Source organism: Neomonachus schauinslandi, chromosome 13 (assembly GCF_002201575.2).
Source record: "Neomonachus schauinslandi chromosome 13, ASM220157v2, whole genome shotgun sequence".
Classification (NCBI taxonomy): domain Eukaryota; kingdom Metazoa; phylum Chordata; class Mammalia; order Carnivora; family Phocidae; genus Neomonachus; species Neomonachus schauinslandi.
The window spans coordinates 80,346,923-80,363,912 of record NC_058415.1 but is presented as its reverse complement, the minus strand read 5'-3'; the positions used below and the strand labels follow the sequence as shown (position 1 = coordinate 80,363,912).

At 38.7% G+C, this 16,990-nt stretch overlaps 1 protein-coding gene across 1 annotated transcript in view; it reads left to right on the top strand.

The window, feature by feature from the left end:
• The first annotated feature begins 1,827 nt into the window (after window positions 1–1,827).
• RAB14 (RAB14, member RAS oncogene family) overlaps window positions 1,828–16,990 on the top strand; it is a 28,283-nt gene continuing 13,120 nt past the window's right edge. The window contains exons 1-3 of the mRNA XM_021691275.2: window positions 1,828–2,090; window positions 14,561–14,619; window positions 15,728–15,781. Of these exons, the coding sequence (XP_021546950.1) occupies window positions 14,568–14,619; window positions 15,728–15,781 (106 nt within the window). The 5' untranslated portion in view covers window positions 1,828–2,090; window positions 14,561–14,567. The remainder of the gene's footprint in view (window positions 2,091–14,560; window positions 14,620–15,727; window positions 15,782–16,990) is intronic.

Below are 16,990 nucleotides of genomic sequence, written 5' to 3'. Positions count from 1 at the left end.
TATGTCTTTTATAAAGTCTTTGCCCTATATGACACTCAGTTTTCTCATTCATAAAATGGGGCAAATATAGCACTGACTTTGTGGGGGTGTTGTAGGTATTAAGTAAGAAAGTATACATGATTCTTAGGTCAGTTCCCGTTTCACACTAGGTGTTCAATAAGCATTAGCTAGGTTTCAATTCAGGTGACAATTGGATATACAGAAACTTTCTAGCCAGACCTAAGTTCACAGCTGGACAAGTAATGGCAATTGTTGCACAGCTTTCTTCTTTACTTGGCACAGGCAAATTTCTTGATTTCAGAGATGTTAAATTATGACCACAAACAAACTATACTTATCGGAATTAAAGAATATAGGAATAGAAGCATAGACCTTTAGGGCTAGAAGGGATTTCAACATAACCTTATATTAGAACCTTATATTGGAAAAAGATAAAGAATAGGAAAACACCTGTTTTTACAAAAGAAATTACAAATATAGCCATTCCCATGTATTAAAAACTTATATGTCAAGCATCTTGTATTATCTCATTTAATTTTCACAGGACCCATGTGAGATAGGCACCCACCATCATTATCCTTATTTTGCAGAAAAGACTGTGGATCTGAGGAATCAAGTGACATGCCCAATGGTGAATCATTAGTAAGTTGAAGATCAGGGATTCACACCCAGATCTTTCTGAAATTAAGAGATTTGTAAACTGCCATACACTTTTCGAAGAAATCTCACTTACCTAAGGCAAAGTTAGCTTATGAAAGCTCTTCAATGCCAAGAGAGAGAGCCTGAACTTCATTTTGGTGGCCTGAGGGAGGGCAGTCTTATCCATTAGGTGCAAGCACAGTGCCTGGGGCCCAAAGGACTTTTAGGGACCCACAAAAATGTTTTAAGTGCTTTTAAGGTCGGAAAAGAAAGATGAACTTTTAGGTTAAAGAAAATGTTTTGCTGTATAACATTAATATATTCATCTATACCAATTTAGTTGTAAAGTATGAACTATATAAATATATGTGTGTGTGTGCATGTGTGTATCTCCACAAACACAAGGCCAAAGTGTCGAGGTTCTACGAAAGTCAAATCGGCCTTGTGCTGAGGTGCGCTAAACTTTCTGGGAAGATGATAATAGCAGACCAAGTTGGAAGAGCGGAGGGGTGGTGGGAGGTGGTTAAATTGTGGAATATGTGGTCACAATTTTTCTCCTCCCATCAAAGAGAGGTTATAAAGGACAGAGATGAAACATTGAAAGTGCCACGTTCTAGCTGCATGATCTTGGACCAGTGACTTGATCAACATGAGCCTGTTTCGCCATTGATAAAATGGGGATAAGTACCTCCTGGGGTTGTTGGACAGGGACCTAGTGTGCCTTGTTCACTGCTACGTACGAATCGCTCCATACATACATGTTGAGTGAACGCAGTAAATGTGTGCTTAGCATTGTGGCCAGTGTAGCACAAGCGTCCAGTAAGTAGTACTTGCTGGCATTAAAAATAGTAAAAAAGCGAAAGATTTATGCGATCTGAAGAGACACCAGAGTAAAAAGTCCACAAAGTGACAAGCTTAGCCCTTCGAGACCCTGTCGTACCTCACCTGAACCTGCGCAGTAACTTCCCCAGGACACGAGAGCACGCGACTGCGCTTGCGCTTAGGCGCTCTCCTCCGCCCCTTCAGGCTCCACGGCCAGTGGGGCGGGCCTCGGCGGCGGCGCGACTAGTCCAGAGGGAAGGGCTGAGGAAGGGGCGTGGCTAGCAGGCCCGGGCCCGGCCACCCTCTTCCGGGCTCCGCCAGCTGCGCGCGCATTCTCCTCCCCCCGCTTCTTTTGTGGTCCGGCCCATTGCGAGGGTGACAGGAAACCCTGTGCAGGGAGCGCCGCCATCTTGGACCTGCCCGAGGAAGATCCTGAGGGAGCCGCAGGAGCAGTCGCCGCTGCCACCGCTACTACCGCCGGCGCGTCTGCACCTCCTCGGCCAGCCCGCTACCTGCCGGGGCCTCGGCCGACCACCCCCGCCCTTCTCCCGCTGCGCCCGCACTCCTCTTCCTCGTCCTGACGCCCCCCTCCCGCCCGGAAAGCTGCCCAGCCACCAGCAACCCCCCAGGTAAGCCGGGCCCTCCGCAGTGTCCGTCCGGCCGAGGCCTCCTCGCCCGGCTCTCCGGGGGCCGGGGTGCGGACGACGGCGGGCTGGGCGGCGGGCGGGTGGCGCCACAGGGCAGGCCCTGCCAGGCCGCGGCGAGCCCCGCGTCGGCTGTGGGCGCCGCGGCGCCCGGCCTGACGGGACTCCCGTGCGGGGGTGGGGGTGTCCCCGCGCTGCGTCCGCGCAGCAGAGAGCTGCGGGGCGTGCGGGGAAGGGTGTGTTCGGCCTCGCCTTCCCCGCCTCGTCGGCGGGACTGGGCAGACACGCACCTCCCGCAGGCCCCTCTCCTCGCTGCCGTTCTGGCGGCTGCAGACCACCCCCGCGGTATTTATCCACGCGAGGCGCGCCTCCTCGCAGCCCGCGAGTCCAGACGTGGCAGTCCCCGTCCCGTAGGCCGCGTCTGCCCGGAGTACAAAAGGCAGCACCTCGCAGCCTCGCCGGCATCTTGGAGGAGCTCCGGTGTCCTTGTCGCTGTGGGTAGACTGTGGACTGGGGTTGGGGAAAGGGTCTGTGCTGGCGAGGTTCTGGTTTGGGTGAGGCCCTGCAAGGCCTGTGACATCCTATAAGGCGTCGAGCTTAGGTAGCACGTAGAAGCAGTGAAGAAGACAAAAAGTTTTTCGGCATTTCTAGAATTTAAGGAAAGAAGGCAAAACGAGCGTTTGTTTTGATGGTTTGTACCTTACTGTGAGCCAGGCGCAGATTTAGCTGTCCTCACACCGGGTTTTCTTGCTTCGCGTAGCCCTTGGTGATAAGTAAAGTTATCTCCATTTTACAAGTGAGGAAACTGAGGCTTGAAGTTGTGATGTGACTGGTTAACGATGGTACCGACATACTGGCTTCTCCCCACACTTGCCCCCACACTGTTACACTCAAGTTAGGCTGGTGTTACAGGCGTGACCATTTAAAATGTACCTGCAGCTTAATTCTTTTCCTGTGTTTGCATTGGATGACAACTGACGACTCCTTTATAATAAAACTGAAAGTCTGTAGTGTCAGCTGCTCCACTGCCCAGTCCTCCTCCTCACAACCCCAGAGGAGAGATGGCAAGGTTTTCATTTTATATTGGAAGAAGAAACTGGGGTTCCCAGAAGGCAAGTGCTTTTCTGCTGGTCCCACACAAGTGTCAGAGCCCACTTGAACCCTTGTAAAGTTTACTGTCACAGTTGTCTTTTATTTATATGTGGTTATTGAAGACAGACTTGACCTTGCAGTAATCCAGCTCCCACTCCCTCTTCCCTCAGCACTTTACTAAATTTTTCTTCAGAGTTCTGCTTGGGTCCTTTAATTTGTTCATGCCCTGAGGCATGTAGTGGTTAAGAGTTTTGGAGGGTTCCTACTCCAATACTGCCACTTTCTAGTTGAGTGACCTTAGGCAAGTTACTTAGCCTCTCAGAGTCAGAGACCTTATCTATACAGGGAATAATTGTACCTGCGTTTTAGAGTTGTTTTCAGGATTAAATGGGATTAAAAAACCCTTAACACGTTGCTTAGCATATAGTTAAGTGCCTCATTGTCTGTAACAGTGCCAGGCATGTAGTGGATGTTTAATATTTGTTGAATAAAGAGAGGAGCATGGCTTCAGAGAGTTGTACAGTTAGACCTGGGCCTTATTAATCTTTTTCCCTTTGGTAGTGTATGACTGCGGATATATCAGTTCTCTGAGTTGGTTTCCTTACCTGTAAAATGAGTTTTTACGGTTAGAGATTGTTTATAAAGTAGCTGGCATATGTATCAGGCACTCAATAATATGTCAGTTATTGTAAAGATGTAAGACTCCTTTAGATTCTAATAACCTAAAAATTCCTTGAAATTAAAGCTACATTTTAAAAAGTTTTTGCTTTTTGTATTTCATGTTAAACTTTATTGTGGCATACTTCAACTGTGCAACAGAATTTGGAGTGTTCTTAAAACTAATCTTTATCAGTATTAAATATCTTTGCATAATCTTAGTAAGATTTTGTACTATTAGAGTAAGCTTTTGGTTAAGGCAAATATGTTAAAATAGTTTGTTTCTTTTAAAGCTTGAAACATTTTGTGTGGTTAAAAATGCCAGGCATGGTTGGAGACAGCAGTGTGCAAATAGAGGTATCAAAGATACTGTACTTTTAAAAAAATTTTATGTTCTAGATAGTTTTAAACATATACAAAATATATGTGGTATAATGAGCCTTCACATACTCATCAGCCAGTGTCAACAGTGATCAGTCTTGTTTATCTATATACACCTATACCCTCTCCACCAAATTATTTTAAAGCAAATTTCAGACATGATATTTCATCAGTAAAATTTTTGCTCTTACTAATCCTTTTAATTCTGCTAGTAAGTACAGGGTTTTGGTGTTTTGTTTTTTTCCTTTAAGTACTTTCACTCTATGAACAGAGGTGAAGTATTGGAGTACTTCTTTTTCATAGCATAGCATCATAACTGGGAAATTTTGTGTTTGTCTTGACACAGTAAGGAATCCAGTTCTTATTATGTAAAAGTGTGACATTAAATTTCTTGTCAAAAGTGAGTTTTTTAAAGGGGGTGTCAGAAATGGGTGGGTCTTTTCAGAGGTTGCGTTACTGCTGAGGAAAGGAAATTGACCACTCATTTGATTAGATTAGATTATTAGAATAACTACCCAAGTTTTGTGTCCACTTGACTGACAAATCAAGTAGCAATCCACATTAGAGAGCTTGTAAGCAAATCAAACTGTTTCTGTTTTTAAGTTTCATGAAGACAGGAACAATGTTTTTTGTTTTTTGGGGTTTTTTTTGATCATTACTGTATTGTCAAAGCCTAGCCCAAGGCTTTGTGCTTATTAGTAAATGCTCAACAAATATTTTTGTATTGGAATCACAGAAGCAGTCTATCTTGATTGTGGTGTTTATAACAAAATGTCTTGTATGTAACAAAAACAAAACCAAGCTTACTAATTTAACAGTGAAGATCAGATTTTAAATCACCTGGAATATTTTGTGGGTGGTTTTTGTCTTGTGTTGTCTTGAATAAGTTATGTAAAAATTACATGGTAACATCATATGTCCTAAGGAGTAGAGTAAAATAGCTGTAAAACAGTTGTGAAAGGATTAGTCAGACATAGTGCATAAGTTAACACAGTAAAAAGCCAAGCTATTAAAAAAAAAAAAGGAAAAAAATACTGTCAATTATTGGAGTGTTTTTTGAGGCTGATCATATGATTGACTTCATGTGATGTTCCCCATATTACTGTAAATGTGGAAGTAATGTTGGAAGTACTATGAATGGGAATTTTGGGGGTTTTTTAATTCTTGTTTTTTAATATTTATTTATTGTAGAGAGAGTGAGCGCGCACACGCGAGCTGGGGGAGGGCCAGAGGGAGAGGGAGAGAGAATCCTCAAGCAGATTCCCTATTGAGCGTGGAGCCCCACGTGGGGCTCCATCCCAGGACCCTGAGATCATGACCTGAGCTGAAATCCAGAGTCAACTGCTTAACCGACTGAGCCACCCAGGCGCTGCTTGTTTTTGTTTTTTTTTTTTAATTTGTTTTGTATTAGAATTATATATAAAAATGCTTTAAAGATATTTCACAGTTCTTTATTTTCTCTACTTTGAATACTTTAGAAAATTAGCAATGAATATAGTATATGCTTATACTGTTAGTGCAGGGTTATATAAAGAAAGTCAATAATTTTTTCCTATCCTTTTTCTGCTCTCAGTCCATGTATTCATTTTTCACAATTTGGTGTGTCTCCTTCCATATTATCTGTATACAGGATTGAGAGAGAGAGCGTGTATATGTGTGTATGTATTTAAAAATTGGAGAAGCTATCGCATAAAATTCTGTCAACTTTTTTTCACTTAAAATCATGGATACTTTTTCAGGTTAATACATCTGTATCTAAATGGTTTTAAACTAGATGCATATTATTTCATAATACAGATGTACTTTATTCAGTCATTTCCCAATAGATCAATTGTTTTCCAGTTTTGGTTTTTTGTGGGTTTGTTTTTTTTTTGCTGTAAAAATGCTATATTAGATGCACTTAGACCTGTAACGTTATGGATTAAAGATTTTGTATCTTTGGGCTACTTCTTAGTCAAAGGGTGATTTGGATTATCTTTAAGATTTTAAAATACATTCTTTACTTCCCAAAAATGTGGCAATTCAGATTCCCATAAGCAGAGTGTATGAAAGTTCCTTAACCTTCACCTCTGTCTGCACATTTCAAATCCAGTCATTTATATGTCTGTATAATTTTATTTGGAGAGGTGTCTGATAAACTATATGGAGACCGTGCGATTTTATTTTTGGGGCAAAAATGATTAGCATTTAATATGCATTTAGTAACCACGTAGAGCTCTGTGTATGGACCTGGAAATAGGTCCATCATTTTGTTAAGTGAAAAACACACTGCAGAGTTTTACGTAGTAGCACACCCCATTTTTAAATATGGTGATGTGTTTCTTGTGCTTAAGAGTTACTGTTAATGTTGAAAAATCCTTTGTTAAAGCAATATTAGGTATAGTTAATATTTAAAGGGGCAACGCAACAGTCATCCATGTTCAGTGTGCATTTAGTAATCATTTCTCTTGACAGTCAGGAAATTTAGAGCTAAGTTTTACATGCACTGATAGTAAAACTGTGACCCTAAATATTTAGTGTAATTATTCTCCATTTTCTTTGATTTTGATTTTTAGGTTTTATCAGTCCACGTGTGTGTGTGTGTGTATCACTGTACATATATATGCCTTTAATAAGCTACCTTAGATAGAAAATCATGTTCTTTAGAATCAGGCCTGGGTTCAAGTTCCAGCTCTGCCACTTACTATTTTTTTTTTTTTTTTTTAGCGCATATTTTTTTTTATTTTTATGTTAATCCCCATACATTACATTATTAGTTTTAGATGAAGTGTTCCATGATTCATTGTTTGTGCATAACACCCAGTGCTCCATGCAGAATGTGCCCTCCTCAATACCCACCACCAGGCTAACCCATCCTCCCACCCCCCTCCCCTCAAGAACCCTGTTTGTGTTTCAGAGTCCATCGTCTCTCATGGTTCATCTACCCCTCCGATTTCCCCCGCTTCATTCTTCCCCTCCCGCTGCCTTCTTCTTCTTCTTTTTTTTTTTTTCTTAACATATATTGCATTATTTGTTTCAGAGGTACAGATCTGAGATTCAACAGTCTTGCACAATTCACAGCGCTTACCAGAGCACATACCCTCCCCAGTGTCTATCACCCAGTCACCCCATCCTTCCCACCCCACCCCCCACTCCAGCAACCCTCAGTTTGTTTCCTGAGATTAAGAATTCCTCATATCAGTGAGGTCATATGATACATGTCTTTCTCTGTTTGACTTATTTCACTCAACATAATACCCTCCAGTTCCATCCACGTCGTTGCAAATGGCAAGATCTCATTCCTTTTGATGGCTGCATAATATTCCATTGTATATATATACCACATCTTCTTTATCCATTCACCTGTTGATGGACATCTTGGCTCTTTCCACAGTTTGGCTATTGTGGACATTGCTGCTATAAACATCGGGGTGCACGTACCCCTTCGGATCCCTACTTTTTTATCTTTGGGGTAAATACCCAGTAGTGCAATTGCTGGATCATATGGTAGCTCTATTTTCAACTTTTTGAGGAACCTCCATACAGTTTTCCAGAGTGGCTGCACCAGCTTGCATTCCCACCAACAGTGTAGGAGGGTTCCCCTTTCTCCGCATCCCCGCCAACATCTGTCGTTTCCTGACTTGTTAATTTTAGCCATTCTGACTGGTGTGAGGTGGTATCTCATTGAGGTTTTGATTTGGATTTCCCTGATGCCGAGCGATATTGAGCACTTTTTCATGTGTCTGTTGGCCATTTGGATGTCTTCTTTGGAAAAATGTCTGTTCATGTCTTCTGCCCATTTCTCTTCTCCTGCTGGGTTTAGGCTTTATTTGCTGTTCTTTCTCCAGCTCCTTTAGGTGTAGGGTTAGGTTGTATACTTGAGACCTTTCTTGCTTCTTGAGAAAGGCTTGTATTGCTATATACTTTCCTCTTAGGACTGCCTTTGCTGCATCCCAAAGATTTTGAATAGTTGTGTTTTCATTTTCATTGGTTTCCATGTATTTTTTTAATTCTTCTTTAATTTCCTGGTTGACCCATTCGTTCTTCAGTAGGATGCTCTTTAGCCTCCATGTATTTGAGTTCTTTCTGACTTTTGTCTTGTGATTGAGCTCTAGTTTCAAAGCATTGTGGTCTGAAAATAGGCAGGGAATGATTCCAATCTTTTGGTACCGGTTGAGACCTGATTTATGACCTAGGATGTGATCTATTCTGGAGAATGTTCCATGGGCACTAGAGAAGAATGTGTATTCCGTTGCTTTGGGGTGGAATGTTCTGAATAGGTCTGTAAAGTCCATTTGGTCCAGTGTGTCATTTAAAGTCTTTATTTCCTTGTTGATCTTTTGCTTAGACGATCTGTCCATTTCAGTGAGGGGGGTGTTAAAGTCCCCCACTATTATTGTATTGTTGTCGATGTGTTTCTTTGCTTTTGTTATTAATTGGCTTATATAATTGGCTGCTCCCATGTTAGGGGCATAGATATTTACAATTGTTAGATCTTCTTGTTGGATAGATCCTTTAAGTATGATATAGTGTCCTTCCTCATCTCTTATTACAGTCTTTGGTTTAAAATCTAATTTGTCTGATATAAGGATTGCCACCCCAGCTTTCTTTTGGTGTCCATTAGCATGGTAAATGGTTTTCCACCCCCTCACTTTCAATCTGGGGGTGTCTTTGGGTCGAAAATGAGTCTCTTGCAGACAGCATATCGATGGGTCTTGTTTTTTAATCCAGTCTGATAGCCTGTGTCTTTTGATTGGGGCATTGAGCCCATTTACATTCAGGGTAACTATTGAAAGATAGGAATTTAGTGCCATTGTATTGCCTGTAAGGTGACTGTTACCATATATTGTCTGTGTTCCTTTCTGGTCTATGTTGCTTTTAGGCTCTCTCTTTGCTTAGAGGACCCCTTTCAAGATTTCCTGTAGGGCTGGTTTTGTGTTTGCAAATTCCTTTAGTTTTTGTTTGTCCTGGAAGCTTTTTATCTCTCCTTCAATTTTCAATGACAGCCTAGATGGATATAGTATTCTTGGCTGCATATTTTTCTCATTTAGTGCTCTGAATATATCCTGCCAGTCCTTTCTGGCCTGCCAGGTCTCTGTGGATAGGTCTGTTGCCAATCTAATGTTTCTACCCTTGTAGGTTACATATCTCTTCTCCCGAGCTGCTTTCAGGATTTTCTCTTTGTCTATGAGACTCGTAAGTTTTACTATTAGATGTCGGGGTGTTGACCTATTTTTATTGATTTTGAGAGGGGTTCTCTGTGCTTCTTGGATTTTCATGCCTGTTTCCTTCCCCAAATTAGGGAAGTTCTCTGCTATAATTTGCTCCATTATACCTTCTGCCCCTCTCTCTCTTTCTTCTTCTTCTGGGATCCCAATTATTCTAATGTTGTTTCGTCTTATGGTATCGCTTATCTCTCGAATTCTGCCCTCGTGATCCAGTAGTTGTTTATCTCTCTTTTTCTCAGCTTCTTTATTTTCCATCATTTCATCTTCTATATTACTGATTCTCTCTTCTGCCTCATTTATTCTAGCAGTTAGCGCCCCCATTTTTGATTGCACCTCATTAATAGCCTTTTTGATTTCTACTTGGTTGGATTTTAGTTCTTTTACTTCTCCAGAAAGGGTTTCTCTAATAACTTCCATATTTTTTTCAAGCCCAGCTAGTATCTTTAAAGTGATGATTCTGAACTCCAGATCTGACATTGTACTAATGTCCGTATTGAGTAGGTCCCTGGCAGTCGGTACTACCTCTTGTTCTTTTTGTTGAGGTGATTTTTTCCGTCTTGTCATTTTGTGCAGAGGAGAATAGATTAATGAGAGAACAAAATGCTAGCAGAGTAACAACGTCCCCAGAAAATATACTCTAAACAAATCAGAAAAAACCTTCCAGAAAGTGGTCGCTTTTCTGATGAGAGAGTTGTTGCTCTTCTTTTCTTCGATCTCCTGTTGAGTTTGTAGGTGTTCAGAATGGTTTGATCCCTATCCAGCTGAATTCCTGAGACCAGACGAAATCCAGGTCTCCTACTCCTCTGCCATCTTGCTCCGCCCCCTGCCACTTACTATTTTGTAACACAGGCCAAATTAGCAAATTTCTCCAAACTTCAATTTCTTCAGTTTTTTGGGCTTTTTAAAAGATTTTATTTATTTATTTAATTTATTTATTTGAGAGAGCACAAGAGTGAGAGAGCACAAGCAGAGGGAGTAGCAGAGGGAGAGGGAGAAGCAGGCTCCCCACTGAGCAGGGAGTCCGGTGTGGGGTTCGATTCCAGGACCCTGGGATCATGACCTGAGCCGAAGGCAAACGCTTAACCGACTGAGCCACGCAGGTACCCCTATTTCTTCAGTTTTTACATAGACATAATGATAATAACTCTGCAAAGTTGTGAGAATTAAGAATTTTATGTAGGGAAAAGTAGTGCTGATCATCACACGGTTTACTCTCAGATGTTACCTTCAAAAACTTTTTTATAAGTAGATATAATTTGAATTAGTGTTATCATTTATCCATATCTATAAATCCTGATTACAATACATCCTCTGAATATAATTTTTTAATACTACCTAGAGTATTAAATTAGAACCACGTGAGTGAACTGAGAAAGATTTGTGTCCCTAAGTACCACTAAAGGGTTTCATGGTACATCTCATAACTATGGAGGAGGCTTAATGGTGTAGTGGGTTAAGAGGGGATTCTCTGCAGTTAAAACAGTCTTAGGTTCAGTATAGACTTGACCACTTAGCTGTGTGACCTGGGCATGTTACTTAACCTGTTGAGTCTTCATCTGTAAAATGAGGATTATAGTCACTGTTTTATAAGGCTGTAGTAGTAAAAATTAATTGAGATTGCATGTAAAATGTTTAGCACATTGCCTGGAGTATATTAAATGCCCAATAAATGGTAACTGTAATAATTGTTAGTTTACAGGTTGTTCATCTGTATTTAATGATGCTTATTGTCTGAAAGTAGTACTGTTAAGGAAATCAGAGGCATTGAAGGAGGTCTTATCTGCCTATGAACTTTATTCTCGTGCTTTTGTAACACATGGAGAACACATTTTAACCACATCAGCTGTGCACAAGTTACAGAATATTATCAAGTTTTTTTAATTAGTGGAGATGGTAGTGTTAGAATGGACTCGTGTTTTCAGAGTGAACTAGACCACCAGTTTTTGCCCCCGTTCCCCCGTTTTTAACTTTTGAGTAAAGCAAAAACATCCTTAAGTAATAGGGGGAAAACTTTTTTTCCCCTTCCAAAGCTAGTTAAAAAGTACATTCCTCACCTTAACAGTGGTATGTTTCATTCATGTTCAAGAAATGATGTTGAGAAATCTTTAGAACAATATTAAGCATGGTTAATATTTAAAAGGGCCCACTTGAATGTAGTTTTACCGCAAATACATAATTTTGAGTGAATGTTAGCAATAAACTTTGGGAGTATATTTAAACCAGCTAGTATCTAAGCTTATAATAAGAGAGGGAGGACCTGTTGTGTTAATGGCTACAGTGCTAGATACTTTCTGCCTTCACTGTCTACTGAAATTTAAGTTTGAATAGCTTTCCTTTTTTTTATTTAAAGATTTTATTTGAGAGAGAGTGAGAGCATGAGCAGGTGGGAGGGGAGTGGGATTCAGTCCCAGGACCTTGAGATCATGACCCAAGCCAAAAGAACTGCTTAACTGACTGAGCCACCCAGGCATCCCAGTAGCTTTTTTTTTTTTTTTTTTTTTTAAAGATTTTATTTATTTATTTGAGACAGAGAGAATGAGAGACAGAGAGCATGAGAGGCAAGAGGGCCAGAGGGAGAAGCAGACTCCCTGCTCCTTGGGAGCCTGCTTCTCCCTCTGCCTTTCTCTCTCGCTCTCTCATGAATTAAAAAAAAAAAAAAGAAAGAAAGAAACTTGAACCAGAAAATTGTGTGGTGAGGTGAAGACTGGTTTTTATTCTGAAAAAGTGATCATTCTCTTTTATTTGGGAATAGTTTATGCTAATTAATGCTTGGTAATTTAAAAAAGTTTTAAAACTAGTCATCTTGTAGATATTTAATGCTGTGTGATAATTGCAATACACAAATTAATACTGGAATTGGCTTTTAATTTAATGATTAACTTTTAGAGCATGTCAAGGAGAAGTTAGGATTGCTGAGGCCTTGGTTTTATTTTTTTTATTATTATTAATTTTTAAATATTTTATTTCAGAGCGAGATAGAGCGAGCCTGAGTACAGGGGAGGCTCAAAGGGAGAGGGAGAAGTAGGCTCCTCACTGAGCAGAGAACCTGATGTGGGGCTCCATCCTAGGACCCGGGGATCAGTACCTGAGCCATAGCAGACGCTTAACCAACTGAGCCACCCAGGCATCCCGAGGCCTTGGTTTTAACATAATAAAATGGAAGGAAGCAAAGTGTATATAGAGCTGCAACTTTCAGTAAGAGAGAAAGGAAGGGGAAGAGCATGGAAGAAACTAATTTCAAGGTGACTAAATGATTACTTTTCCCCAAGTTTGAATGGGAAAAGAGGAGTTTAAAAAAGGAGTTAAAAATTATTTACAGGGTTCTGGGAAGAATGCAGGTGAAGAATTTAGTAACTTTTAAATATTTTTATTGTGAAAGATTATTCTGTTCCTTGTGTTTGGGATCTGGTTCAGAGATTTGGTGAATAATCTACACTAATTTTAGCTTCCGGACCAAGTTCATTTTTAAAAAGTTTTGAGTCCCCAGTGTCTGGAAAAAGGGAAACAAATTATGATGATGTTCAGAATCAGTTAACTAGAAAAACTCCCTTCCTGAACGAACTGGTTAGGGGAGTTTTCAGTGATGTTGAAGACTGATTATGAAAGTGCTACAACACATCAAGCTGGAATGGGTAGCAGGGCATCCACTTTTGTTAAATGTAATGCTTACAGCTAAGCGAGAAGACTATATTGTGTGAAGTGATGTAATTAACAATTTTCTCTTCCCTGGTAACAATAATGCATTTATTTTAAATACATACTTTTTCTACAGGTTAAATTTTATTATATAGTAATTTTGTCAGTTTTAGTAAATGATTTTCTTCAGTCATACTACATTTGGCTTGTATAATGTGACAATTGCCCATAACAGTAAAAATCATATTTTAAAAATCGGAAACCAAATTTTTAAAAATGGGGCCAAATCTTTGTATGTGCGTGCATGTGTGTGCACGTGCGTGATTTTTATCTTTCCTTAAGCTGAAAACTGGTTTGAGAATAAATGTTACTGGAAGTTATTATTACCATTATTAGAATTTACCTCTTGTTTCTCTAGCACCTAGCACAGTGTCTGACACATTCAAGGCATTCATTTGAATAAATTGGAGAGGTTTTTATTTTATTAAAAGTAGAAAGAAATTAGCATTTTTTTTTTTTAAGATTTTTATTTATTTATTTGAGAGAGAGAGAATGAGAGAGAGCACATGAGAGGGGAGAGGGTCAGAGGGAGAAGCAGACTCCCTGCCGAGCAGGGAGCCCGATGTGGGACTCGATCCAGGGACTCCAGGACCATGACCCGAGCCGAAGGCAGTCGCTTAACCAACTGAGCCACCCAGGCGCCCAGAAATTAGCATTATTTACGTTAAGTATACCTGAAGGCAGAGAATAGGCTGTGATCTTTCTAAATGTCTTCTAATACATAAACTTGCAGATTTTACAACCATAAGTAGTATTTTATGCCATTATTTCAGCTTTTAGAGTACTATTATATAGTAAGCATTTGTTACATGTTGATCTTCAAATCCTGTATTAGGTTGAACCATATGAATTGCAAATAATTGACTTTTTAAAAAAAGTCTGTAAGAACAACAGTTTCATGTGGTTTTATCTAATTCTGGCAGTAATTTGGTTTGGAAATAGTTGGATTGGTCTTTTGGATGCTATGCTAACCATGATTTAAAGTAGAGTAAAAAAAGTTATTTTTTATAACTTTTATAAGTTTTATGTGTTTATAAGTTAGTGGTTACTTTTTATAACATTCTGTTGTAAAATCAGTTCTGAACAAGTTGGCCATCAGTAATTCAGTTGATCAGTTGACATGGGCGGGGACTTCAAAGGGGGAAGACTGTTTATAATGAAGCTTAACTCAAATTTATAAAGATTTTCTTGTTTGAAATTTTCCACAGTAACTTTTCTTACTGGATATTCCCTAAAGTGAAATAATGGAATTGTCTGATATAATGGTCAGTTTGGAAAATGCAATTTTACTCTGGCTTATTGTAGCCAACATTTTGTTTATAATCAGTATGCTGTATTTTATATATCTTTAAAGGCTAGCAATGATCAACTGGATAACTTGTGTATATCCTTCTAAAGTAACACAGTTTTCTTTGTTTTTAGTGCCACCATGGCAACTGCACCATACAACTACTCTTACATCTTTAAATATATTATTATTGGTAAGTTTATTTAACTTATGCTCTTGTTCTACAAAGAAACTTAATATAAGAAATATTTATATACTAATACTTAACATACCATTCCAGAAGAAGTGTTTTGTCTTTGTTTTTTTACTGCCAAATTAAAGCCTCTTTAATTTATTTTTGTGGTAACGATGTATGTTTTGCATTGTAGCCCTGGTGGATACTTCTGTAGTACAATGGTGGGTACCTTTTGAAGTGGTATTGATTGTTCTTCAGGGCTACCTGAAAGCTTGTTAATCCTGGAAATGGTACTAATTTCCTAGGAGCACTGGTAACATTCCAGAAATATCATGAAAGCCCATGGAGCCCCCTGGATTCCAAAAATTGATAGAGAACATTGTTGATTCAGAGTAATTATGTAATATACATAAAATATAATATTGGTGGTTCTTCTGTTAAGTTTCAATATGTTGCTCAAATTAAAAGACAGGGTTGTTTACCCAGGTATAGTTGTAAGAAGTCAGTTGAAAGTACACATACTTTTCAGTTAATTCTTCGTATTAGAACAGTGTGGTGTAATGGTGGGCTCAGTACTTCCTTCACGAAGGGTTAAATTGCTGTAATATAGTTAGAGAGGACATCTGTTACGGTTTTCATATAATGCACATGCTTTTCTTTTGTGGAATTCTATAAGAAATACAAGGAATGTAAGAAGAGATGGGATTTAGTCAATCAAACTACCAAAACTTAACTATTTTTGCTTGTTATATGCTGCCCTGTTTGTTATTCCCAGAAGTCTTTTGCTTTTATGCATGAATTAAGGGGGAAAAAGTACAAAACTGTGAAACAGTTCAAAGTAAAAAATGCTCCTTTTACAACAGTTTCTCTGTTGAAAAGCACTTCCCAGCTGATAGTTATTTACTAACATAATTTATAACAATTCTATCACGGCTAAAGGTTGGGAATAGTCAGTTTATAGATCACAGTGAAAAGTGACCTGTAGGGTTTTTCAGACTCATCTTTTCAAGTGTCCCAGAAATTTGTGATGTAATATGGTAGGGGGTATAGCAGTCATTGTATATAATTATGAGCATAAAATTGAGAAATGTAATTGCCACTTGAAACTTTTTTTTTTTTTGAACAGGGGACATGGGAGTAGGGAAATCTTGCTTACTTCATCAATTTACAGAAAAAAAATGTAAGTTCAATATATAAGGTAAAAAAATAAAATAAATTTATATTCACTTTCCTATCTTTAAAAAAGTGTCATTTTCAGTGTGCTCTCTGCATTTAAATATAACTTTTCCATATATATATATACACTTTCATCTTTAGGGAGGGAATTTTTTTTAAATAGGTGCATATAAAATGAAATACACCTGCATGTATAGAGTGTTAATTTATATACCATATATAATTTGAGTTACTTGTTTAGGTTTATTTTGGTGGTAGAAAATTTTAAAAAATGTATATTATAATGTCAAATTTAAATAGTCTTTTCTCTCACTCTCCATTTTAGAAGTTTGCTGCATGTATGATTTGTTAACTAAATAATAATAGATTGGAAATATTTAAATGAAATTCTTTCTATATCCAGGACTGGTTGATTAATATTTGAAGTATAATTCTGTCTTGGGTGGTAGGGGAGGAGACCATGTTATTTTATGTAACGAATAGGCTAAATACAGTTGAAATTATTTTTATGGCTTTTTTTTTTCTTGCTTAATGTAAATTTTATGAAATCTGTAGCAGTCTTGTGTACTTGTACCAGAGAATAGTGGGTTTAGGTTTTCAGTGGCCTAATTATAAGGAAGGACTAAGAAACTTGTCTTATTGGATTGGAAATATATAACTTGCCAGTATGTAATTGTAAATACATATTAAATGTGTTCTTCTTTGAGATATTGGTAGTATTTTGCAGGATAAAAACTTGACAACTCCTAGAGTCTTAAAACCATTGATTGTTTGTTATATGTAATAATTGTCAGAAGTCTAAATAGCATAATGTTGGTGTTATGAAGAACTTAATAAAAATCTTTATTTTTAATTAGCAGATTCTTTTAGTCCAGGGGTCAGCAAACAATAGCCCGTGGGTCAAATCCAGATACTGCCTGTTTTTGTAAATAAAGTTTTATTAGAACACAACCATGTTCATTTTACTTACTGTCTTTGGCTGCTTTTGTGCTTCAACAGCAGAGTTGAGTAGTTGTGGCAGACATTTTGGCCTACAAAACTTAAATATTTATTATTTGATCCTTTACAGAAGTGTGCTGACCCCTGTTCTAGTGCAGTCAAATTTCTTTGACTTCTGTGTTTTTGCTAATTTTTTTTCAGTGCTAGCTTAGTCCACTTATAGCCTACAAGCATTAATATGTTATTTAATTACCCAGTGGAATTTTTCCCTGCT